The sequence below is a fragment of the Bicyclus anynana genome, chromosome 20 (genome assembly GCF_947172395.1).
Source record: "Bicyclus anynana chromosome 20, ilBicAnyn1.1, whole genome shotgun sequence".
Lineage (NCBI taxonomy): Eukaryota > Metazoa > Arthropoda > Insecta > Lepidoptera > Nymphalidae > Bicyclus > Bicyclus anynana.
In genome coordinates, this window is record NC_069102.1 from 6,044,148 (window position 1) to 6,070,174 (window position 26,027).

The 26,027-nt window shown below is 35.9% G+C and overlaps 2 protein-coding genes across 3 annotated transcripts; both read right to left on the reverse strand.

Annotated features, from left to right (window-relative positions):
• Positions 1 to 3,092: 3,092 nt before the first annotated feature.
• Positions 3,093 to 5,242, reverse strand: LOC112046738 (hydroxymethylglutaryl-CoA synthase 1). Its single transcript, XM_024083503.2, has one exon. The coding sequence runs from the start codon at positions 4,739 to 4,741 to the stop codon at positions 3,371 to 3,373; it is 1,371 nt and encodes a 456-aa protein (XP_023939271.2). The 5' UTR covers positions 4,742 to 5,242; the 3' UTR covers positions 3,093 to 3,370.
• Positions 5,243 to 10,038: 4,796 nt separating this feature from the next.
• Positions 10,039 to 26,018, reverse strand: LOC112046749 (alpha-N-acetylgalactosaminidase). 2 transcript variants are annotated; one of them, XM_052887862.1, is made up of 10 exons: positions 25,879 to 26,018; positions 20,731 to 20,876; positions 19,645 to 19,819; positions 18,122 to 18,296; positions 16,369 to 16,451; positions 15,444 to 15,605; positions 12,394 to 12,606; positions 11,879 to 12,010; positions 11,004 to 11,076; positions 10,039 to 10,479 (listed from the first exon to the last, which is right to left on the reverse strand). In XM_052887862.1, exons 1-10 carry the CDS (start codon positions 25,879 to 25,881, stop codon positions 10,403 to 10,405), a joined length of 1,239 nt encoding a protein of 412 aa, XP_052743822.1. In that variant the 5' UTR covers positions 25,882 to 26,018; the 3' UTR covers positions 10,039 to 10,402. The 2 variants fall into 2 exon arrangements, with proteins under 2 accessions (XP_052743822.1, XP_052743823.1); XM_052887863.1 differs by lacking the exon at positions 25,879 to 26,018 and adding an exon at positions 21,796 to 21,981.
• Positions 26,019 to 26,027: the final 9 nt, after the last annotated feature.

The following is a 26,027-nucleotide window of genomic DNA, read 5'->3' on the forward strand; positions in this document are numbered from 1 at the left end:
AGTACTCCCCCGAAATGCTAGCCATGCCAGCTGCTAATAACAATACAATATACCGCCATGTGGAATGTTGAGTCAACTATTATTGTTCCGATGGTTGTTTCAGTAAATGGTCTTACAGCGAAAAGATAGACTGTGCGTAACTGGCAATGGAACGAGAATTACATCTTACCGTCAAATCGAAGTTCCTTCTTCTTCAATGTTCCTACGGTTCATAGTGACCGAATTACTATTATTTTCATTTCCTATACATTGTTTTTAATCTGTCCTACCTACGATGCGAAGATACCTGCGATGAGAAGAGCGGTCAATAAAACTAAACCGTAATCATTATCAACTCATATTCGGCTCACTGTTGAGCTCGAGTCTCTTCTCAGAATGAGAGATTTTCAGGCAGACTTCACACACGCAGAGCATTAAGAAAATTCACTAGTGTACAGGTTTCCTCACGATGTTTACCTTCACCGTTTGAGACACGTGATATTTAATTTCTTAAAATGCACCCAACTTGAAAGTTGGAGGTATATGCCCCGGTCCGAATTCAAAACCACACCCTCCGGGATCGGAGGCAGAGATCATATCCACAGGGCTATCAAAACCGTAATGCTCACTTAGAATTAATCGATTTCAGATATCTGAAAACCTCGTCAAAAGAATGTTTGCTACATCCCTGTATATTTTATCTTACCTACAGGAATGTGGACTACGCAGGTGAAACGGAAACCGTGGAATGTCTGCTAGTCATTTAATTTTTTTTTCTTTTACTTTTTACAAGTTAGCCCTTGGCCTTGACTACAATCCCACCTGATGGTAAGTGATAATGCAATCTAAGATGAAAGCGGGCTAACTTGTTAGAAGGAGGATAAAAATCTACACCCCTTTCGGTTTCTACACGACATCGTACCGAAACGCTAAATCGCTTGGCGGTACGTTTTTGTCGGTGGTAACTAGCCACGGCCGTAGCCTCCCACCAGTCTGACCTGGACCAATTAAGAAAACCTCAATCGCCCCAGCTGGGAATCGAACCCAGGACCCAGGTCTCTTAAATCCATTGCGCACACCACTGCGCCATGGAAGCCGTCACTTTACCTCTAATATACCTATAGATGTAAAATGGTCTCAGCGCTATGTACTTGATGCACTGCAGTAGTTGAGGGTTAAGGCCATTGGATCGATGTTAAGTCGTTACTAGTCATTGAAAAAAACATCAATATCTATCTACTTACCTGCTTATTTATAGAATCTAAAATATGCAGTGGATAAGTAACTTGGTAAACATACATTATACAATAACTTGGAGTTCAAAGTGTAGAATGTAGATTATTATCTAACGCCTGGCGTCTGAGGCCTGGGGTCGTGGGTTTGAGATGTTGAGAAGGTTCAAAATACCTACGTTTGCTTAACTTTCAACTTACGGGCGCAGTGTTAAAGATGATATTTGATTAGCCCATTTAGATATCTAGATGGGTTTGTGTTACACGTACAATACACCAGATGTAATAAATTATTTATTATTAAGTACCCTTGATACCAATAATTTGTTTACTTATGGAGTCACTTAAGTTTTCGACTTCCAAAAAGGTAGGTAGGTAGGTATGTCCAGTGTTATTTCCTTCATTTGTACCTACTACTTTAACTTTACTTTACTTTACTACTTTTTTTGGCTGTCTGTTTTTGTCTTTAGAACTGCTAAACTAATTTAATTTTAACATTAACTGAAAGATAGAGGAGGTAATTGAGCAACATATACGCTACTTTATATCACGAAAGCCATGGATTACGCGAGGATAGCGAAAACTGAAATTCACGCATACGAAGTCGCTGGCGTCTGCTTGTTTTTTGATAAATGTTGCGTGAAATTGGAAAAGGGAGCATTTTTAGGGTTCTGTAGTCCTCAAAAAACTCTCTCGTGGTCGTGAACAAAGTCGTAACATAAAATCTTAAAGAATATTTTTTAGGGTACCTACTACCTTAGTAGGTACCCTAAAAAATATTTTTTAAGATTACAACTTGTAAAGTGGGGATATTTTTTTTACTACTTTATCTAATAATGTGGCATATCGTTGGATAGGTCTTTAAAAGATATGAGGGGTCTTCTTCCAATACTCTTCGATTTAGGGATCCGTTTGTAAAATATTTAAGAGCTAATTTTTGCTAAAAAAAATTCCCTACCCTCTACCGGCTAAACGGTTTTTATAGATACGTAAAAAAATCACAAAAGTAGGATATACAATTAAATTACAAGGAAACCTATAACGGCTAATTAGCAATCGCTATTTAAAGAGTATTAGTCACCCAACTTAAAAAACGTAATCGAAAATTGCATACTAATTCCGTTGTTAATTAAAAAGATAAAGTTGTTAGTAAGATAACTCAGACTTTGTTAAATCTAGAAAGATATTTAGTATGGGTATGTAGGTATATAAATTTCGTTTTTATAATGAAAAAAAAAATTGGGTTCCTTCCATACATGTAAAATGAGGATGTATTTTTCATCGTCTATCTTATGGTGTGGGGTATGATTATCGGTATTTTTGTGCATTACATAGGGGGTTAAAGTGCTAACTTAATCTACGGAACCCTACTCTGTGCGTGGTCCGATACGCACTTGGCCGGTTTTTAATTATACGCTAATCTAATATCAATGGTAACCAATAGATAAGGTATGTTTACCTACCTACTTTTGATTTATATCATTTTTGCCTTTGGCTGTGGGCATTTACGAGTATGTAGGCCAATGCTCCATAAGAATGAAAATATTACTTATTTTAGTAATTCATTCTACATCCATATTATTTACATATTATTAAGTATGTTGTAGGTACACATATGTTTATCAATAAGTTAGGTTTAAAATTATAAATCCTTGGGTACAATAACTTGTAGGTGTATAAATTAAAACATATTTGAATTTTGTAATTGTATATTTCTTTCAAATGTATTTTTATAACAATTCCATATAAAGTTCCCACAATAAATTATCATTGAAAGAAATAATATTGAAGTTTACTAGTGATAAAATATTGTACCAAACAAAATATCCATATTAAGTAATAATTATTGCACACAAGGTATATTACATTATTATTCTGCTGATTATTTTAAAGTGTACAAAAGTGGCCTCATGGATGGAACAGAGTTAAAAATTATAACAATAAATAATTTATCCCAAACCATACCTATTAACTCATTAAAAAATATTATTTTTTACAATAAACTTGTCTTTTATGAAGAAAAAGAATGCTGCATCCTTTATGTTATACAATAAAAGAAATATGACATTTAATGTTAAGTTACAATACCATTTCAATATGTCTAACTATACAACCATCGTCCTACACCAACACAAAATAAACTATAGTGTATAAATGCTTCATACTTTCCTATTGTATGTACGCCTTCTTTGGTCATCTATTTTGACAAGATAATAGGTACCAGGGAACAGCACATCTATGGATCCTGATGGCTCATACGGTGCTGTGTGATAATTCTCTGTTCTCACTTGCATAATATCAGAGAACAACTGTGGCTCAACACATTGCCTCTTATTTAGCATAGCAACACTTTCCTGTAAGGATTTTATAAGTTTCTCTAATTTGGAGCCAGCGCTCATGTCATTGCAAATATTAATTGAATACATGGTTGAGGCTAAACCAGAACCATATGAGAACAGGGCAAACTTCTTTCCGATCAACTGGTCCGCTGATTTGCTAACTAAATATGATACAAGTCCTCCGTATAAAGATGGGGTGTACATATTACCGACATTGCAGGCTATGTGCAGTGAAGGTTTAGTTTTTTCTTCAAAAAGTTGTTTACTGTATGTCATAAACGCTTTCTCTACATCTCTGTCAAAATATGTATCAGCTCTTTGGTAGTCCTTAAACTGGGCAAGCCCAGGGAACTGTTTCTCTCTTTCCTCATCAGAAGCATTAAGGAAGTCGTTAAAACTCACGCGGGCCAGGGATTTTTGCACAAGCTTACAATATGGTGAATGAAACAACATGCCATCCAAACTCAATAAGCCTTTGAAATTAGAGTTCACTTTTCTCATTTTTTTGCAGAACAAATTGTAACAATTATCTAAAGCACTGAGGTAGCACTGTATAGACAATTTGCCATCCACATATGGGAATTCAGATGCTAGGTCTGGCTTGTAAAAGTCATATGCGTGGGTCATGTAGGAGGCACGGACTCCACAATCAAAAACCAAGGGAGCATCAGGACCAATCAGCATTGCTACAGCACCAGCACCTCCTGTGGGTCTTGCAGGTCCTTTGCCATACACTGCAATGTCACCGGCTACTACAATAGCTTTCCTGCCATCCCACGAGGATGACTCCACCCAATTTATGGCATTAAATAGAGCAGCAGTACCTCCATAACAAGCATTTGTAGTGTCTATTCCCTCAATATCTGTAGCACCTTCTTTTGCAAACAAAGTCATGAGGAAGGTTTTAACACTTTTACTTTTATCAATTATGGTCTCTGTGCCAACTTCTAACCTTCCGATGTCATGAAGATTTATACTGTTCTTCTCAATGAGCCGGTGTAGAGCTGTGAGGCAGAGGGAGTTTATGTCTTCCCGGTCTGAGCAGAAACTCATTTTACTCTGGCCCAGTCCGATTGTGTACTTCCCTGAGGGCACTTCATCGAATTTCTCCAATTCCACTTGGGCCACGTATTGTGATGGGAAATATATTTCCATGGCAAGAATGCCGACGTTTTCGACTCTACCGCCCATCGTTACGGTAACGCGACACAATTATAACTTTCACGGTCACGGTAAACGCGTTAGTCAAGCGAAAGAATGTGTTAACCGTCCGGTGTGACTGCACAACTGAGTACTGACGCTCGCCGCGTCTTGAACCACTCTACTGTAGACTCCCGCCCCACGACGCACCGAGCGCTCATCTGATGCCGACGTCAGTCCTTGTAGCCGGCACGCGATGCTCCTACCATTGACCTACTGCGGAACTAACCAACTTTCCTGTGCTCTTACGTGACTTGATAGCATTAGTTGCATTGTATGTCGTATAGTTCTTCGAAACGAGTATAAATGTGATACTTGAAAAAAAATCGAATATAATGCCACCGTTAGTCCATATTAGTTATTTCAGAATTTTATTGAAATTTAATAAGTAAAACCTATAAATTTTACACAACGCCGATTTTCATTTTGATTTTTGTCAGTGTCACATTTAATTTGACATTGACAATAATTGAGTATTGTCAATTAGACTTCTGTCTGACATTGACAGGCCAACAGACGGCGCACTCGACTGTTAAGCAAATGTCAAATCTGAAATCAAAATAGTTTTCAACCGACTTCAAAAAGAAGTTCTCAATATTTAAGTCCATGGTTCTCAAGTTGAAGAGTTAAGTTGAGTATGAAGTTGAAGAGTATTTTTTTTTGTATTGTATATTCGTGGACGTATATTCATACTGCACGTTTTATGGTCATTGATGATCATTGATCATTGATGATCATTGATCACTGAATCCTTGGGACATGGGCCCAGTAACAGTAGGTACACTATCGTAGCAAACCTTGACGGCGGGCTCAGAATACAGACAGAAACGCTTTTTCGCACTTTCCTTCCAAGCCATCTTCCAGACTTCAATGCGGCCGTTGGTTGACAAGGTTACCAGTCGATTTTAAATATTTCTTTATCTCTGCTGCAAGAATCGGTTGTAATTTTTTTATTTAAAAAGGTACCTACTACCTACGCAAGTACCTAGTTAGTTTAGAAGTAGGTACCTACATGATGTCCATGAGTAATATTGATGCAAATTGCAAGAGCTGTATGGACACAACACGTCGCCACATGTGACGTCACCGCCAGTTCATCTCTTTTTGGTTGGGGAAATAGCTATGAAATAATGCAATAGGAATTTTTTTTGGTTTATGGTATATGTAGATAGGGTTATTCCTAAAATAAATATTTAGGTACGTATAGGTATCTAATCAGGATGAAACGCTTGCTGATTACTTAGTGATAATTCTAGGTTACTGCGATAATTTAGTTGCTGTATAAATCTGATGAAATTATGTGTAATCCTAAATGACCTGGCAGGTAAGTATGAGTTTGAGTTTTACATTAGGTAAAACTTGAGCTTGATATAACGTTATAAGCTGTTTAATGTGAAGTACCGCTTCACTTTACTAAGGATGCCAAGTTTTTTGCCTACAGTTTTAGCCTTAGACTCAGTTATGCGCTTACCAAAGCATTTTGCGATTCATTTTTATATTTATTTATTTGGTCCACCAGTGACTGTTGCAGCATTTACACAAATACAATCTAAAAAAAAAACATATATAGATGATAACTGATTTAATTAAGTATCGACTTTAATCACGAGTTATATTGTATGACGCAGAGCAGAGTAGGTACGTAACCGGTAACCCTCAGGAATAACCCATATCGAATTAATTTGCCGAATACAATCATGAATCATCGTGCTGACACTGCTGACTCCTGTAACATTCGTATACATGGAAGTCTTTGTCATGGTGTCTATATTTTCCTGCATTTTTTTCACTTTTAATAATTTTTCCTGCAATCCTACTCCTACTAATATTATAAATGCGAAAGTTTGTATGGATGTTTGGATGTTTGTTACTCTTTAACGCCGCTACTACTGAAGCGATTTGGCTGAAATTTGGAATGGAAATAGATTTTACTCTGGATTGACACATAGGCTTTTTATCCCGAAAAAATCCATGGTTTCCCGAGATTTGCGAAAACTGATGAAATGAATGTTTGTTACTCTTTCACGCCTCGACTACTGAACCGAATTAGCTGAAATTTGGTATTAAGATATATTATAGCCTGGATTAACACATAGGCTACTTTTTATCCCGGAAAAATAAATGGCTTCCGAGGGATTTGTGAAAAAATAAATTCCACGCGGACGAAGTCGCGGGCGACCGTTAGTATTTTAGTATAGATTGAATCGAAATCGTTGATGCCAATTTTAGACTGACCAAGTCATTTGCTAACTCACTGTCAGTCAATCATCATAATTAAATCCGTAGTCCAAACTATACTTTGACATTATATTACATTTGAGCCTGTGATAGTCTAGACCAGAGTTTCCCAAACATTTTTGTGTCGTAGACCCATGTTTTTCCGTGTTGGGTAGACCCCCTACTTATTTGATATTGATTTTCTGTATCCTACAACTTACACAATTTTATAAACATATATATTTTTTTTTACTTCTTATGTAGTTATTTTTAAAATAATGTATATGTTTTGATATTACAAGATAATATGATGTAAAAAATAGGTACTATCAGTGTATGTGTTATGATTCACTATCGTGGAAACCATTTTCATTTAATGGACCCCCAAATTTTTTTTCGCTGACCTAGACCCCTTGCAGTTTGTCATTGACCCCTAGGGGTCGATATAGACCACTTTGGTAATCACTGGTCTAGACCTTCGTCAATGTATGAAGTCTGAAAATAAACCCATGCCCTTTTTAACATACTGCACAACTATTCTGACTGGGATATGTTTTTGTTTATTCGCAACCACACACACCGTCTTTGGAGACTCGAACTTTGGCGCGGTCTTTACATATGAGTCAAAGACGCGGCTAACGTACATTCTTAACTGTACCTAATGATATACCTACCAAGATCGTGAATGAATATTTCGACTTCTCGTGACGTATCATCAACTTTCACCTGTAGCAGGTACATAACGGTCACGGCCGAGGTCAGCCTTGAGTTTGCCCCACTTGTTAAAACCTGTTCCAAAAATGCCCATCTTGATTTAGATTTTTTTTTCTCAATTTAATTCGAAATCGTAGGTATCGTGTATCAAACAGGCTCATTTTATAAACATTTAAAAAAGCCTGGCAAACGTCCGTAGCTTTGTCTGTTTATTTTATTGATCCTTCCTTCTGATGTCAGATTGCAATGAGGCAAATAGGTCCCTGATTAGTCAGTCACGATTCCAACGTTCCGAGATCGTATTGACGGCCTCCGTGGCGCAGTGGTAAGTATGCGCGGTGGTTTTTCATGACGGAGGTCCTGGGTTCGTTCCCTTCTGGGCCGATTGAGGTTTTCTTAATTGGTCAAGGTCTAGCTGGTAGGACGCTTCGGCCGTGGCTAGTTACCACCCTAACGACAAAGACGTGCCACCAAGCGATTTAGCGTTACGGTACGATGTTGTGTAGAAACCAAAAGGGGTGTGGATTTACATATTTAAATCCGCCTCCTAACAAGTTAGCCCGCTTTCATCTTAGACTGCATCATCATTTACCATCAGGTGAGATTGTAGTCAAGGGCTAACTTGTAAAGAATTAAAAAAAATCCGAGCCTCACAGGAAAGGCCCATATAGATTTCCGATCTGGCAGATCCTCTTCGCTGGCCCAAACCCAGTGCCGGCTGCGGGTCAAAAATAAATGTACCATAAAAGGTCATAACAATTTAGATACTGGTTAAATTGTTACCACTATGTTCTACGAACAACATTCCATTCTAGTGAGAGTGGCGGCACTTTTAACCCACTTTAAATAAGGTCTCTCAATTCGATAAGTTTTTCAAGTATGTGATTTCTTAATTAATGTCTATGGTAAAAAGACGGAGAAATCGTATTATTTTTATTTGATGATAATCCCAAACATTTACCTACTCGATAGGATAGAGGTTACTATAATTAAAAGGAAGAATGTACATAACCCTCTCTTCAATAATAATTGACATGCCGGCCATACTAAAACTAATATAAATGCGAAAATACGAGTGTGTTTCTCTGTTACCTTTTCAAAACTTGGCTACTAATTTTTTTGGTATAGAGATATATAAAACCTTGTAGCAGAACATACGCTTACTTTTTATCCCGAAAAAAAATCCATGGTTCCCAAAGAAAAACAGTTTAACATTATCCCGTCCCAATTTTGTCCCATCCGAAAGTTTGATCGATCGTCTGTATCTTTTTTATTTTTATATTAAGGTAATAATATTTTTATGTTTTTAATTACATAACAAGTATATTTAATGAAAAAAAAAACGATTCACCTAGGACCGCCACTGGGCTACTTTTGTCCCACCAGTATTTAAGACATATTCAAGTTTAAATGATTACTCCAGGGATATTTAGGGCCAGGCACTGACAACTAGATTTATAAGCATCATTTCTAGCAGACAAATATTTATGGCTTCGCGTAATGAGTGCACTTTATTATTTTACACAGGGCACAAAGTACATGTTATAAATATGTCAAAGTCGTAACATAATATACGTCACGCGGTTAATAACGCGGTTGCGTTTGGTCGAAAGAGAGAGCGCTATTTCCGATTGAGCCACTCATTTGTCATTATGTCGTGAAGAGATTTGTCGTTCAAGCGAGATATGTCGTGAAGAGATTTGTCGTTCATGCGAGATATGTCGTGGGTCGCATGTTAGGCCTACAGGTGTTATTCCAAATCACCGAACCCCAATACAGCAATATGTAGAAGAAGGTAGGTACATTAACCTTTTCTTGTATTAAATTTCTCTTATTAAAACACGCACGCCACTGCTTTTTTTATCTTCTGGGCAACCACGGAGTATGCGTTTAACGTGGCTTTTTTTCTTTATAATAACTATTGTATGTGCGCAGACATTCTGTCATTTTGGTTCAACTTACATATTTAACCTGACGACCCCCATGGCGTAGTGGTATGCGCGGTGGATTCCCAAAACTGAGGTATGGGTCCCTACCGGCAAAGACGTACCGCCAAGCGATTTAGCGTTCCGGTACGATGTCGTGTAGAAACCGAAATTATGTGGATTTTCATCCTTCTTCTAACACGCTTCCATCTTAGATTGCATAATCACTTACCATGGTGAGATGAGATGAGTGAGGTGTAGTCAAGGGCTAACTTGTAAAGAATAAAAAAAACCTTCTCCATTCCTTCTTCATAGTAAGTCATAGAAATTGTTCTTGTTCTGTGTACCTATACAAATATACAGTATACAGCATACATATATTATATTATATACAGGCATTGTGTGTCGTGGGCAATTATAAAAGAATGTACATAAATCTTAGTAAACTATATTACTATACCTAAAATACATAATAATAACTTATATGACGAATTCGAAATATCTATTCACTGGAATAGCTTATTAACCGACTTCCAAAAAGGAGGAGGTTCTACGTTCGGCTGTATGTATGTTTTTTTTATATAACCTTTATTTATATGGCGTAACTTTTGCATCTAAATTAAGTCGCCAAGCTGTTATCGACTTTAGGTTATGACTGTTATGAAATTGTTTCGCATCACTAATACAACTGTCAGTTGAAACGTCATAGGGATCCATCATTCGGCGTGCGAACTATATAACCTTTAACCTAACATATATGAACACAAATCTATCGCTTAGTATACTTAGATCTTATTTAGATTCTGCTTGTGAAGTAGGTTTTTTCTTCAACGTCATTTGATATCTTTGGTACGAACTTAAAGTATTTTACACCTGAAAAAAATAAAAATGCTTATTTAGGAAGAACTCAAACAGAAAATATGATGCAATCCATATTTCGTTATCTATATCTATACTAATATTATAAAAAGGTAAAGTTTGTAAGTTTGCAACATTCTTTGAAAGGGGTAATCTTCGGAACTACTGATCTGATTACAAAAATTCTAGTAGTGTAGGGATAGAATAGGAGTAAGGTAGGGGTAGGATAGAGGTAGGGTAGGGGTAAGGTAGGGAAGGTGTAGGGTAGGGGTATAGATAAGGTAGGTTTAGGGTAGAGGCAGGGTAGAGGTAGGGGAAGGATAGGGAAGGTATATTGTAGGATAGGGGTAAGGTAGCGTAGGGTAGCGTTAGGGTAGGGCAGGGTAGGGTAGCGTTAGGGTAGGGTAAGGTAGGGGTAGGGAAGGGTAGGGTTGGGTAGGTTTACGAGCAGGGTAAACCTACCCAACCTATGAAGTTTACATCATTTTTTAAGCGGACGAAGTTGCGGGCGTCCGCTAGTGTTACCTACTATAAATTACCTGACGGATTCACTCGTGTATAGAACTCTCCATCTGGTCCGAAAAACCTGTCCTCGTCTTCTTTATACAGATCCTGAAAAAACAAGTAAAATATGGTTCACGTATTAGTTAAATATTTCAGTTAGTTTAGCCTGTTGGATAACTATGATATATTGAAAGTATCTCTAACAAAGCCTAATTTAGACCCAAGCTGGGTGCCAATTTTAACATTTTTCCTATATTAATTACTAGCGGAAGCCCGCGACTTTGTTCGCGTGCAGATTGTTGTAAAGTTTCAAGTTTGTTTTGTATATAATAAATAGTCCACTAATCACTTTACAAGACTATAACTCAAAACATGAACGATTTTTATTGAAAAAAACTTTAACCCTTTACTTTTTTTTTAATTATGAAAAATCTTGAATGACATTATTTTTAGTACCTATTCTTCTAGTAACATACTATTTTTTACAAATGTAACTGGAAAATTGAGCCATGTAAAATCATTCATTAGTTTCAGCGTGATGTCCGGTCAAAAAAACTACGAACAGACAGACAGACAAAAAAAAATTGGCTTCAGTATACATATATTATATAACGCCCAAAATTTTCAAAATATTTTCATCATGTATGTATCACCCCCTCCTAGAAGGAGGGAGGTCTGGTCATATAGTGAGCCGTTATTTTTTTTAGAAAAAGAATATCTGCGATATCTTTTAAAAATGACTAATATTTCCGCCCCCCTCTAATTAGTCGGAAAAGACTGTGTTAGGAGTGGAAACAATAGTCCTGCGGGCGGGGATCGAACCACCACCTCTCGGCGATGTATCCAGCTCCTTTGCCACTGAGCTATTGAGGCTTTTAAAATGAGCTGACATACTAAAATTCCAACTTACCTGTACTTTATACGTCTGTTCTGGTAAATTCATAACTTCAAAAGAAGCCTTCATAACGGTGGGTGTGCCGTCATCGCGTCTGTTCACAAAAGCCACCGCATACGAGCCGTCTGATAGCTCTCTGCTCCATATCTTCATATTTCAAAACGGTTATGATTAGTGACGTAGATACTTTATAGACGCAATAAAGCACTGCTTAGTGCCTGATGTGATGACTTATTACGAAATTAGGAATTATTCATTTTGTAAAAGTACGTCTAACCTACCCTAGCTGAAAACCTTATGTTTGAAATCAATTAGATGTAGTTAATATATTTTGAATAACATTTTACAAATACATAATTAAGTAAATGTTGTGAAATGACTTAAGTTTTCTACTATTTAAGTTTTCTCTGCTACTGAATCTTACGTAGGTAGATTCAGTAGCAGAGACGTACGTCTTAATTAGGTCGCTACTGATTTCAGTTCAAATGATCAAATGATTATGACAATGGTGATGATGATGTTATATTTACCTCAGTCATCGATTTATTCCACACCCTCAGCCCCTGTTTGCCAAGCGAGTCCTGGTCTATGGCAATAATATCCCGGTTCAGCAAAATCTCCTTGAACTCCGGTCGAATGGTTGCCAGATCAACGCTCATGAATAGAGGGGCGGCCAGTATTGACCAAATAGCCATTTGCACTTTCGCCTGGTCCAATGATAATCCGAAATTGCCTATGATCAACTAGAACGAAAAACAGACATAATTCAAGTAACCTAGACTAGATTTACTTTTAAAACATCAAGTTCATATGTTTGTAATACTCTACCACAGGAAAACGGAATTTTTTGTTAAAATGGGCTTGCGTTTGACTGCAATTATGCCTGATGGAAAGCTATGATGAGATGAGGGCGAGATGCCGTTGTTGAGCCCCTATTCACTCTTACCTTGAAGTTGTTTCATTGTAGGAAATCCAGGTGGTAGGAAACACAGACACTAGAAGGGAATTTCAAGCTTTAACTGTTCGGTTATGATACGTTGTAGCAAAAGGTTTGATGCGGATTGCTTGAACGTCAATATTTTGGTGGTATTTCGATTTGAAAACCTACTTTATTTCCGTTCCTCATAATAATAATCTCTCGATAGGCTTTACTTGAATTTAATACAATGAGTATTAGTTTTATAAGCAGCTTATTGATTAACACCTAATTGATGCGGCTCGCGACCTACATCCGAGTATCTATACAAAATTAGTAAAAAATTCCGTATTATTCTATTTTTGAAATAAGTGAAATTTAAGAAAAACAGTTAAAGATAAAACTTGGGCCTCTTGCAAGGGATTTCCACGAATCTAAATTTCTGGAGACATGATTTTTCATGAAATACCATAGAAAATATTAAATAGTTACGTTCTTTACTTGAAACAGACACTAATTGAGGATCATACCTTGAAAACGTACCTAGAAGTCCATGCAAAAGTGCCTAGAAGTAAGAAGTATTTACCTAACGAGTTTGTATGGATGTTTGTAGCTTTTGCACAAACTAATTAATGTATTTAACTGAACGGAATAAAGATAGATTTTGCCCTGGCTAGTTCAGGGCAAAATCTATCTTTATTCCGTTCAGTTTACATAGGCTACTTTTAATCTCGGAAGAGGTTTAGATTTGTGCAAAACTAAATTACACGCGGACGTAGTCGTGGGCAATACCTAGTCACACTACTGAAGCGATTTAGCTGATATTTGGAATGGAAATCGATTTTACTCTGGATCTACTTTTATCCCGGAAAATCCATCCAAGTTACCGTGGGATTTGTGAACAACTGAATTCCACGCGGACGAAGTCGCGGGCGTCCGCTAGTAGTCCATAAATGAAGATAATAGAAAATATGGAAATATGGAATTGGAAAATCAATAATCAAACCAAAGTTATGAATTAAAGATAAGATAAGGTTCCAAATATGTTCCATATTTGGAACAAGACAGCGTCATATCCGACCGTGTTACTAATTCGGTTTCCGGCGTACGAAAAATTTAAATATCATTGCTCGAATATAATACACGTGTGGTATAAGTAGGTATAGTTCGCGGCCTATAAATTGATCTATGGGCAGAAACACATTTTCGGATTAACTATAGCGAATTAGCGACACTTTAACGACTTATAATCGCTTACGAAATTTTCAATAATTTTACATCTTCAATTTACTGAGTAGATAACCATCAAGCAAGTTTAATACTTTCGTTTATAATTCTACCTGCGGAAATGAAAACCATTTAGGTTCGACTTACTCGCCGGGGTCTATTATAGTTCTATAGGATTACCTACATAATATAGGTTGTGTACTTACCTTTATTATGTAGGTAAACCTATAGAACTATAGACATATACGCCAATTGATTCAGTGGTTAGCCTATATAGCTTCGGATCAAGAGGTCCCTGCTTCGAGCTTGTAGCCGTGTGGCACGACGATTCTCTTTCTACAAACGCTAACGCTTCGAAAACTAAAAAAATGTATTTGAATGACTGATCCGATCGATAGCTTGATCACTTACCGATAATAAATATCATCTCCTATATTTTTAAATTTTCGAAACGTTTTCGATTGTACAAAATCGACGTGTCATCATCACTTACCATCAGGTGAGATTGCAGGCAAGGGCTAACTTGTAAATAATAAAAAAAAACATAGCTACGGACCCTGGATTGGGCTGTATTCTTTCTTCTAAGAAATTAATAAACATTCTCAGCCCGGAGTGGAGTTACATAATTATATAAATAAAATAAAAAAAATAAAAAAGCCTTTTATTTCTTGCATAAATTTACAGAGTTTTATGGAGTTATATAATTTATTATTTTAATTAATAGTTAGATAAAATACCTTTTACTATAAATAAATAAAAAAATAAAAATTCTATACCATACGCATGGTATTTGGACCGAGTAGGTACTCATAAATAGTCGACTAGGTATACCTATATGTATTATACATATAAGGAATAAATTAATAACATAATTCTTAATTTATATAAATGCAAAAGGTCACTTTCGCACACACACACACACTCATTACGATATCTCGAAAACCGCTTGACTTACAAAGTTGAAGTCTGCTAAGAACGGATTTTGCGAGAGGGCCGGATTAAGGAGGTCTGAGGCCTAGGGAGTTGACGAAGTCGCGGGCGTCTGCAAATTTCTCGTCTAGGTATACTATCATATGAAGCTGAAGAGTTTGTTTGTTTACTTGAACGCGCTTATCTCAGGAACTACTGGTCCGATTTGAAAAATTCTTTCAGTATTAGATAGCCCATTAATCGAGGAAGGTTATAGGTTATATCTTATCCCCATATTCGGGAACCACGCGGCATCAGCTAGTATAAAATATCAAAACATCGATCGATTATACACAGTGGCGTGCACACCATACATGCAAAAATGCCCTCCCTACCCTGATTACTAATTAAAATACGAACCTGTCTTGCGATAGGAATTTTCCATTTTGTGCCTATAGTGCATACCCTAGTTAAAGACCCTGTGCACGCCACTGATTATACAGCGTCAAAACAGTTGTTAATCCTTACCATGTCTGGGTCATTCCATCTCCCCGGGCCAGCGTATTGAGCAATTGTGTCTTGGTTCTCAGCAAACCAGGTCATGATAGACGAGAGAGAGCTCCAGGAGTCCTGTATGTCGTCCCAGTTCCGCCACAAATTGCAATGCTCTGCGATCGAGTCGTAGTCCGGCTACAAGAATCCAAGTGGCTCTCAAACTAACGCCACAGAAAACATATGTACAAGTACACAAAACTAAATACAAACAGGTACCTATACTGCAGCCTTTCTTGACGAATACTGTTTACCAACAAACAAATTAAAAATGAGGTTATAAATCACTAGTCATTTCACACCTAATAATAATTAGAATTGCCTTGTTCTTATATTAATGAAAATAAATTTGATTAATAAGCTTAGAATAATTAGATAGGGTTAATATATTTTATATAACATTTTATAAACAAACAATACATAATTTAAAATAAATAAGTTATGAAATGACATGCGTTTTCTACCTTCATTTCTAATTTCTTGGTTGGTAAGCAGTACTCATAGGTGTAAGTAGGTACTTTGTTTTTTTTTTATAAAATACCTTGTACATATGTTTTCTGTGATAACACTAATGGATAATAGAAATTGGGTACCTACATTATGTGGGATTTCGCTTGAAGATGAAGAAAATATGTGTAAATGTGCAATTAGGTACAATGATTTTGCTTAAAGGCAACTAACATAATTTATTTAGATGTATATGACTGGTGCTAAAAAAGGGGAAGGCTGGTAAAATATGTATTGGCAGTATTGGCGCCTAGGGCGGCCAAGACTATAAATGCGCCACTGCCCTGCAGGGTTATTATGTAACTCGGTGTACCATTCAAGTAATAAGTCACTACATCGTTTTTCGGATTTTTATACCTTGACCATAATACTGAACCAGATAACGCTGACCCACCTTTTTCTGATAAGCAGGCCAACTGCAAGAATATACCATCGGACGACCGGATTCGTTCATAAGTTTTCCGAAATATGGATATCCTGTAAGTAGCCTGTATGTTAAACACATTTAAAAAGTCATCAGGTCACATTTAAAAAAGTAAATCAAAAACAATATTTATACTGATTTAAATAAAAAAAAAAAAATTGAATGAAAACCGTACCTGATAAGTAGGTAAGCAAAGATATTTTTAACAGAGTATATCAAAAAGGAAGAGGTAGAATGTTCAGCTGTATGAATGTTTTTGTGGTAGGTACGTACTTGACAACGCCCCGCGGTTTCAACCGCGTAGTTCTCGTTCCCATGACACTCACAAATAACGTATCTTTCTATTGGTAAAATTTTCAAAATCGGTTCACCTATCCAGAGTTTACCCCTACAATACCACAAACTATACCTCTTTATTATATTAAGTATCTACACCTCTCGTTAGGTAACGCTTGACAGGCGATCTCATCTAATATTAAGTGATGCATGAATGAATGTTGCATGCATTATGCATGCATTATAATGCATGCAATGCATTCCAATATCGAACCTTCTGTCTTACGTTCTGTCTAACTATAGGCATAGGTAGACATGTGCCTTTCAAAGTAAAAGATATAAAATTAATTTATTTGAAGTAGGCGTGTACAAGCATTTTCGAAACGTCAAGAGTGTGCAATATGTAATTTGGTGGTTACAAATGGTTCTGGATCTCTAATTCTGGAAAAGTTAGGAGCCTGGTATTTGGGTAAATGATATTTCAAAGTGTTAGCTTCATTATGACTATAGAAAATACACAATTTGTAAAACTTTTCTCGATAGTTTATTTATTTATTAAAATACATGTTTTGCTCACATTTTGCTTTCAATCTCAGGAAAAGCAAACTTATTTTCTTAAATTTTTGTTTTGTATAGAAAATTAGGTATATATCTTGAACATGGCCATTTTGTTTTTCGTTATGTTGTTTAATTTACTTGCAATTAGGTAAAAATGGTTTTGGCGCTCACGTCATAAAATTTGCGTCGCGCGTCAATCGCTCCGTGCTTTTCACTCACGTGAAAGTCATAATTCGGCGTCTCGTTTGCGCTTCGAATTTTATCCATATCGATCGTACCGACACGCTGCGCGCTCTTAATAATTAGTCGAAAACTTAAAATTAAAGTTACTATAGGGTTCCAAACGGGCGCCTTAGTCCGAGAAGAGCCCACAACAAACTCAGAAAGCTAACTTTAATATCACATACACTGTACAATAATTAATGATTACTAGCGGACGCCCGCGACTTCGTACGCCCTTAGACCTCTTTAATCCAGCCCTTACAGTAGTATCGCTGTAAAAATGGAGTAACTTCTCTAGTTTTCCCAACATTTTCCTTCACTGCTCTGCTCCTATTTATTGTAACCTGATGAAAAGTATACTATAACCTGCCCAGAAGTATGAAGAATAATTGTACCACATTTCGTTAAAATATTTTTTGTTTCTATAACGAACATACAGACAGACAAAATTTTACTGATTGCATTTTTGGCATCAGTATCGATCACTTATCACCCCTTGATAGTTATTTTGGAAATATATTTTATGTACAGAATTGACGTCTCTACAGATTTAATATAAGTATAGATTGTCGTCAAACAAGTAGATATTTGTAAATAAGCCAAACGGTAGTGCTTTCCTGGATATTTACTTAACAAATAAGAGCAAATTGGTTTTATAAGTACTTACCCGTATCCATTTTAGAAATATCAACGTAGCATCCGTCAAGTTTTATATAATCAACATCCCACTCTGCGAAAGTTTGTACGTCAATTGCCTCGTAACCAAGAACTCCGGGGTAACCCATACAGGTCTTATTACCGTAATCCTGGTATAGAGCGAACTTAAAACCTTTGTTATGAAGCTGAAATGTTACGAGAAATTTATACTTATATTGCATTTTCAGGGGTAAAAAGCTAGACACTAGTTCAGCACGATACTTTAGTTTTTTTAGATGCGAAGTTAACTGAAAACAGGCGCGGTGCATATCTATTAACGCAAGACTAAGTTTGCGGCTAGTCATGTTGTAAGGTTCTTAAGTTTAGTATAAACTGTATTGCTCGGCAGTGTTTTCCATAACTCTAGGGTTATGTTCTTTAAGAAAAATTAATTTAAAATTTCTAAGGAACATGGGTTCTAAAATGAATATTTTGGGAGTAAAAAATATTTCTTTTGTAAATATGTCTTAAATTGTATCCCTCATACGCATCCTTACAATTATGACGTAGCCTAGTTTTAAGTATTTTAAAATGCAACTGCCTGTATACTGCATTAGACACTAATGTGAAATCTAGCATCATTATTTAAATACTAGTAGACGCCTCCGCGGTTTCACCCGCGTGGTTCCCGTTCCCGTAGGAATACGGGGATAATATATAGCCTATAGCCTTCCTCGATAAATGGGCTATCTAACACTAAAATAATTTTTCAAATCAGACCAGTAGTTCCTGAGATTAGCGCGTCCAATCAAACAAACAAACTCTTCAGCTTTATATTATTAGTATAGATGTTTATAGTACGTTCTTCGAAATACTAACATTTTCAGGAATTAAGATAACACTGTTTTTCAATAGTGACCTGAGACAAAGATAATGTGCCAGCCGAAGAAGCTGATTGGTCTTTTCCACCAAACACTACTTTTGGTTCCATACGGAACTATTATACTTTTGCGTTTTTGCCCTTTACAATTAAGAAGGCGTAGAAAGGAAACTAAAAGGCAGGTATTTACTCGTGGTCGGCTACTCGTCTACTTCTAGATAAAGATTTTTAGTCTTTGTAAGGTCATTGATAACAGACTCAGACTAATTACATAAGGACCTGCCTTTGCTTTTCTGTCATAGTACAATGATCAATGATCTGATGCTATCTGATCTGCTAAAAACTGTCTCTATAGAACCGATGTTTCATAGTTATAATCGTGTTCGTTGGTTAAATAACTGCGTAAAAATACCTTTTTGTGTAGTTGAATGGTGTACAAAAACGGACAAAAACTTCTAGTTTAGTAAAAGATATCTGCTTTATATAAGCTCGTTTTTCTCTAAAAATGACAGACAAATTTGTTCGTGAATGTGGGTACGATACTAGTCCTTATGTAATTAGTCAGAGATAACAGATCAAAAAAATACTATTTCACCTAAATAATATGCTATTTTTCCCCACTTTTCTCTCACAAACCTTTGAGCAAGAGTGGTATAAGTTATATTAAGACTTACATAATCTCCGATAGCTTTCATACCGTTGGGGAATCGTTCCCGGTCGGGGACTAGCCTGTTCCTCTTGTCGCGTGTCTTCTCCAGCCAGCAATCGTCGATACCTACGTAATTGTACCCAGCGTCTAAGTAACCTTCGCTCAGCATTATGTCTGCTGTACGCTTTATAAGATCCTCGCTAAAAATATAATTAAAATAATTTTTAAAATCCGTCTTTTTTAATCCAAAAATTACGTAAGTACCTAGTTACATGGGATTTGCAAAAATCCTTATTTTAAGCCCTTTAATTTCGCCGTAGTATCTCCTCGTTATATCTCCTCCACGTAATCGCCTCTGACCGAATTTTTCAATGTTGTGATTAACCATATACGCAAGCACAGTGCTTAAATAAAATAACTTTAATTTAAATTTTTACATGGAACCTAAACTCAGATAAATATCAATAAATATGATTATTGATATTAATGTGAGTTTAGACAAAGACGAGAGTCTACAGGTAAAACTAGAAACGCCTGCAGTAGTTCTAGCAGCAATGTATAAGATAAAGGAGTATGCGCAAAAATTGGAATAGTAAAATTAGGGTTCATTTACACGAGCGGCTTCTCTATCGACGACCGCAGTCGACTGCAGTCAGCGACGTTTCGACGGCAGACGACGGCGTCGCCGACTGCAGTCGACTCCCGTTGGCTGCCGCCGAGACTTCGCTGACTGCAGTTGTCGGTAGCAGCTGCCGCTCGTGTAAATGAACACTTAAACGGCTGGGATATGTTTTCGTGTACTGCACAGTGATACGCCTCGTGTTCAGATCGGACTCGAAGTTGTTGCTATGCCTAACTAAACTATATAGTATACATTACTATAAAAACGATAGAAAAACTAGGTAAAGCTATTTTTATACGAATAAATATGCTAATTTATAAAAATAAAAAGATTTTTTTTGTGAATTTGTAAAAAAATTATAGATAATTTCATTATCTCGAATATAGGCTTCACTAGAATGCATTTAATCAATTATGACACAGTACCGATTCAATTATTCAGCCAGCATACGTTTTAATGGTCCGTGCGTATCGATTAGTGCACGCTTACCTTATGCATTCACTAGGGTATTTCTGACAATTCGTGATGCATCGGAACCTCTGCCAGGTCAGCCAACCCATGGGCGGCGTGAGCGCCAACCCATTCTGAAGAGCCGTGGTGAATGGCAACAATGCCAAAACTAACAATATTATCATCTGTAAAATTATTTTGACGTTACAAACTTAAAACCGTTTTTAGCCGATTAGAGAGAGTAATGAAAGACTCGGTGTTGTAGGCAGAAAATGGAATATTGGAATGGAATGTATTTCGGTCAGTATGTGCTAATTATATGTACAATTTTATTAACTATTTTTATTTATTAATTAAATATTGTTTTTTTTAAAGGCTCTAAAATTTTAACTATCAACTTATAACCTCATTAATACATGCAATTTATATAATAACAAAGCTAAGCTAAGCTTGTCGCAAGGTTTAATACTTAATTAAATTGAAATTTAAAATATAATAAAGTTACCACATCATACAAGATTTAACTATCAACTTAGAACCTCATTAGGTTATAAGTTGATAGGTGAAATTTTTAAAAGAAGAAAAAAATCTTTTCTTCTTTTTAGGGCGTTTACTTAAATAAAAGTTTTTTTTAAGTTTTTTTGCTTTTAATTTATTTTTTAGTTTTTAGTTATCCCTGGCTAGGTCCCTGAATCTGTTCAGATTTTCAAGTAACTCTTATTAAGCTCTTTCATTTGATACCCATATTGTAGAAATGCATTAAAAATAACTATTCCGCCATCTTGTGTGGTCCGCCATATTGGATTTAGAATGACGTCATATACCTTATCGTGCATTGTCAACCAAACTTAACGTGTATACAAAATTTCAGCTCAATCGGCTGAAGATATCTACTTCAAAATTGAGTTCAAAGAATCCACCGTACAATACATGTATCTACATACATTGCAAGTTAAATAAAAGCTTTTAAAAAACCAACTTTGGTTGGGAACATTCACATTGATAACATTACGTAGTTGGTACCCAGTTAGAATTGAAACTGAAAAATAAGAATTTAGTCCAAAAACGAGCTTTTTCTATTAATTAGTTGATATAAATACTAACCTTGCTTGAAGATATTGTTTTGTCGGCTATATTATTAGGCCCCACGAAAATAACTGCCGTTTTTCATAAGGAAAATAAATATAATCCTAATCCTTTAATTATTACTATGTTATCAATTTGTACAATTAGGTAGGTCCGAGTATATGGAGCACGTTCGTTAGGCCGTAACTGAACGGCAAAACTTAGAGTTCGTAATTAACACTGAATTTATTGTTATTTTAAACTAGAGCTACCAACCGTCTTGGTTTTGTAGGACATGACCTATTCTACGATCATTAATTGCTGTCAGTAAAATGAGAAGTGCAACAGTGTCACTGAAATGTCATCTATCTATACTTATAATAAATCTGTAGAGAGGTCAATTCTGTACATGAAATATATTTCCAAAATAACTATCAGGGGGTGATTAGTGATCGATACTGATGCCAAAAATGCAATCAGTAAAATTTTTGTCTGTCTGTCTGTCTGTCTGTCTGTATGTTCTTTATAGAAACAAAAACTACTCGACGGATTTTAACAAAACTTGGTACAATTATTCCTCATACTCCTGGGCAGGTCAAAGTATACTTTTCATCATGCTACCGTCAATAGGAGCAGAGCAGTGAAGGGAAATGTTGAGAAAACGGGAGAAGTTACTTAATTTTTTAGCTACCGTCGCCGTCGCATGGTCTCTACCATAAGGGTAGAGTAAGGATAGGGTAGGGTTAGGGTAGTGGGAGGGTAAGGATAGGGTAGTGGTAGGGTAGGGGTAGGGAAGGGGTAAGGTAGGGATAGGGTAGGGGTAGGGTAGTAGTAGGGTTTCACGCAGACGAAGTCGCGGGCGTCCGCTAGTTTTACTATAAAATGACATAATAGTAGAATAGTTTACGCTGCCTGCTGTTTCTTTCAATAAAATACCTACATACTAACATTATCGTAGGTAGGTATAGTTCCCGGCAAGTAAGTTGAACCAAAATGATAGTAATTTGCGCAGGTGTAATCTTAAAATGAGTGTTAAACGCTGTCAAGATGTCAAATAATGTAATTTAAAATTACATAAGCGATTGTAATTGCGTCAAAGTGTTACTGTGGTTACTGGACCGTACGTCGCTAACACTCTAAGATGTGTTTTTGCGCATAATTCAACTTATAGGCCACATACTATACCTACTTGCTAATTAGGTACCTAATTAGGTACATTACCGCGCCTTATCAGAAGCGGATCCATACATATTTTCGAACTAGGTAGGTATTTTAGAAAATACGTTGGTTTTGCATGTAGTGATAACTGATAATATGACAAAGTAAATACGTGTGTATCTGTAAAATGAAGGTCCACTTCGTTATAAAAGCTTTCTTTCAGTGTTTAAAGGCGCAGCCTCCATACAAAATTGGGACATGTCCTTTGTTGTTAGGCACATGGCAACCCTATATGGACTATCAACTAGCGATAAAGCGAAAATGTTTGACTGCCTCACAGCTTGAAATTATCTAAATAATTATCTCTCCCATACCAATACCACAGTAAATATTTTACATTACTGTTTCACTGTAACTGGTTAATTATGTAAAAATAAGTGCAAACACACTACATAGCCCTATACGAGTACTACCATTACCATTGAATTACTATGTACTACGTAGTACATAGTAAATCGTACCATTGAATTACTATGTACTACGTAGTACATAGCTTAATAAATAATAACTAATCGTTATTTCACTCCCAAGTAGATTAATCGTTCTGTAAATAGTTCTGTAGACAGAACTATTTACAGAACGATTAATCTACTTGGGAGTGAAATAACGATTAGTTATTGTTTATTAATAATCGTTCGAAATAATCGTTCTGTAAATAGTTCTGTAGACAGAACTATTTACAGAACGATTAATCTACTTGGGAGCGAAATAACGATTAGTTATTATTTATTAAGCTCCTTAATCAATTAATTTATTAAAAATTTAGATTCTGTTATTTTTTTAATTCTTACGTCTTAATTTAATTTATGTGAATTTAAGCAATAACAATATTTGACCTCAAAAATGGTAAATAAAAGCTCCTTTAAAATGTACATAATTATTATGTGTCTGTGCTAAATCTCACATCGATATATCAAAAGCCCCAATTTTTTAAGTAATGTACCTACATCACCAATATCTAGATAGGTATCTATAATTATGTACCTATTTCACAAAGATGGTGAATCAGCCTATTTTAACGGAGAGGCCGTCGATCCATCGATCATTGTTCATTATGCCTAAAATCTGATAGGGGTAATCATTACAGTACCTACAGAGTCAATATCACTTTATGAGGACACCAACTCGCATTAGAGCAACATGGTAACCAAATACTCTGCCCTATAAAGGGGGAAACCTGGTCCTGAAACCATAAAGCATAATGCTCAACTAAAAAATCCGTCTTAATTACCGAATACCGATCCAATACAGGTATACTAAGCGCCAACCTTCGAGCCCGCTTCGAATGAGAAACTAGGAATGGTGCAGTGTTCATAAACATATATCAAGAAGCAGTGGCAATAATGGCATAGCCTCATAGCATTAAAGAGTCCATTAGTATCTATATAGGATTTTCGGAACGCACAATTTTGCCTTTTTAAATTATTAATTTTAATTAATTACTATAAAGTCAAAACATTGTATCGTATAACTTATTGAAAATCAAGATAAAATACCACTGCTTCTAAAAGATAATTATGACGAGGGGATTGCCAGCCGAGGGGTTAGGGAGCTTAGAGCTTAACATTAATGCAGGCTTTGAAAAGGATTTTTGTGCTACGTTTTGAGTGTGGATGAGTTTTTTTCATTTGAATTACCTAAAATCTAGAATTTCCGCTCCTTTTAGTATGCCGCCCGTGGCTAAAAGGGTCAAGCATGGTGTTGCAATATCAGAGCGGACCAGTATTTTGGTGCATACTATACTTATTACCTACTTATTTTAAATTTTTTTTTTTTAAAATAAATATACTTAAACAATACACATCACTATCTTATTATATGCATTATCACTATCTTATTATACTTATTGTTATGCATTGTTATCATTGTACCCCCATACACTTTTAATTTGGTACTAAATGCGTACTGGGTATTTACATGTGAAGGCTGGCAGTTAACGTCCCTACTATTTATCTATAGAAAATACTCGTAATTTATCATCTGTACTATTTATCAAGTTATCTAGGTTTGAACTGTTTTTGTGTTTGAAAATAAAACAATTTACAACATTTTCATGAATATTTTTTTTACATAATTTTAATAAAAACTAGTCAATGGTCCATAACTTAAAATAAAAGATATGAGGGTATTAGTAACATGTTTATATTTTTTAAATCCCCGATGATCTCGAAATTAGCTAGAATAAGCTTTTATGTTAGAAATTCTTTAATGTTAGACGTTCGTATCAGAAAAACTCCGATATCATCTGATAGGTTTATTGGAGCTACTTGTAAGAACCATTTCAATCAGTTTTCGAACCAAAAAATCTGCATCAAAATCGGTCCATTTCTTTAGAAGCTATGTGAGAAACTAGGTAACTACGAGTATAATAGCCAAACTTTGAGCCTGCCAATATAATGTAACATCTATGGAGCCTGCTTTAAAGTTACAAATGCAACATGAAGTACTACGCAGATATTGTAACCCCAGATTAAGTCAATATTACTTTATTTTATATAAGCACACCAACTTGCATTGGTGCAGCATGGTACCTATTATAATTAATAGCATTTACACTGCGCCTGCGCACGCCTCGTATTCAGATCACACTCAGACAGTTTAGCCAATCGAATGCCTAATACAACCAGAAACACAAACTGTACAGACAGAATACGACAGAAACGTCTAATATCGATCAACAATAAAATAAATAATTAACACTCTCATTAAAAAAAAAACTACTTTCTAGAACTGTTTTTTAAAGTGTTTAGTGTTTTTCAGATAGCATGGTGACAGTCGCCTCTATCTGTGGTTCATAATATCTAAAAAACACTATAAATGCATGCAAAGTAGGATATGTAAAAGTAGGTAGATATTTCTGAATAGTTCAGCAACCTCATCTTTCAATTATATTGTCTTACATACCATAACTCCCACACAACAATAAAATGTTGTTCAAATCCTCCAAATCTCAGTACGCTCAAAGTGTCGTAACTCTTTTGTCTTACGGTCAATTTTCGGTTACAAATAAAATTCAAACTTGAAAAGTCAATGCTAACCGCCACCGTTCCTTT

Excerpts from the sequence above, each read along its gene's own strand:
- LOC112046738 (XM_024083503.2), bottom strand. The coding sequence starts at position 4,741 with ATGGGCGGTAGAGTCGAAAACGTCGGCATTCTTGCCATGGAAATATAT.
- LOC112046749 (XM_052887862.1), bottom strand. Across the intron at positions 19,820-20,730 it reads TACCCTAGTGAATGCATAAG|CGAGGATCTTATAAAGCGTA; the intron begins GTAAGCGTGCAC and ends TTATATTTTTAG. Across the intron at positions 12,011-12,393 it reads GGAATAAATCGATGACTGAG|ATATGGAGCAGAGAGCTATC; the intron begins GTAAATATAACA and ends TGAAATATGAAG.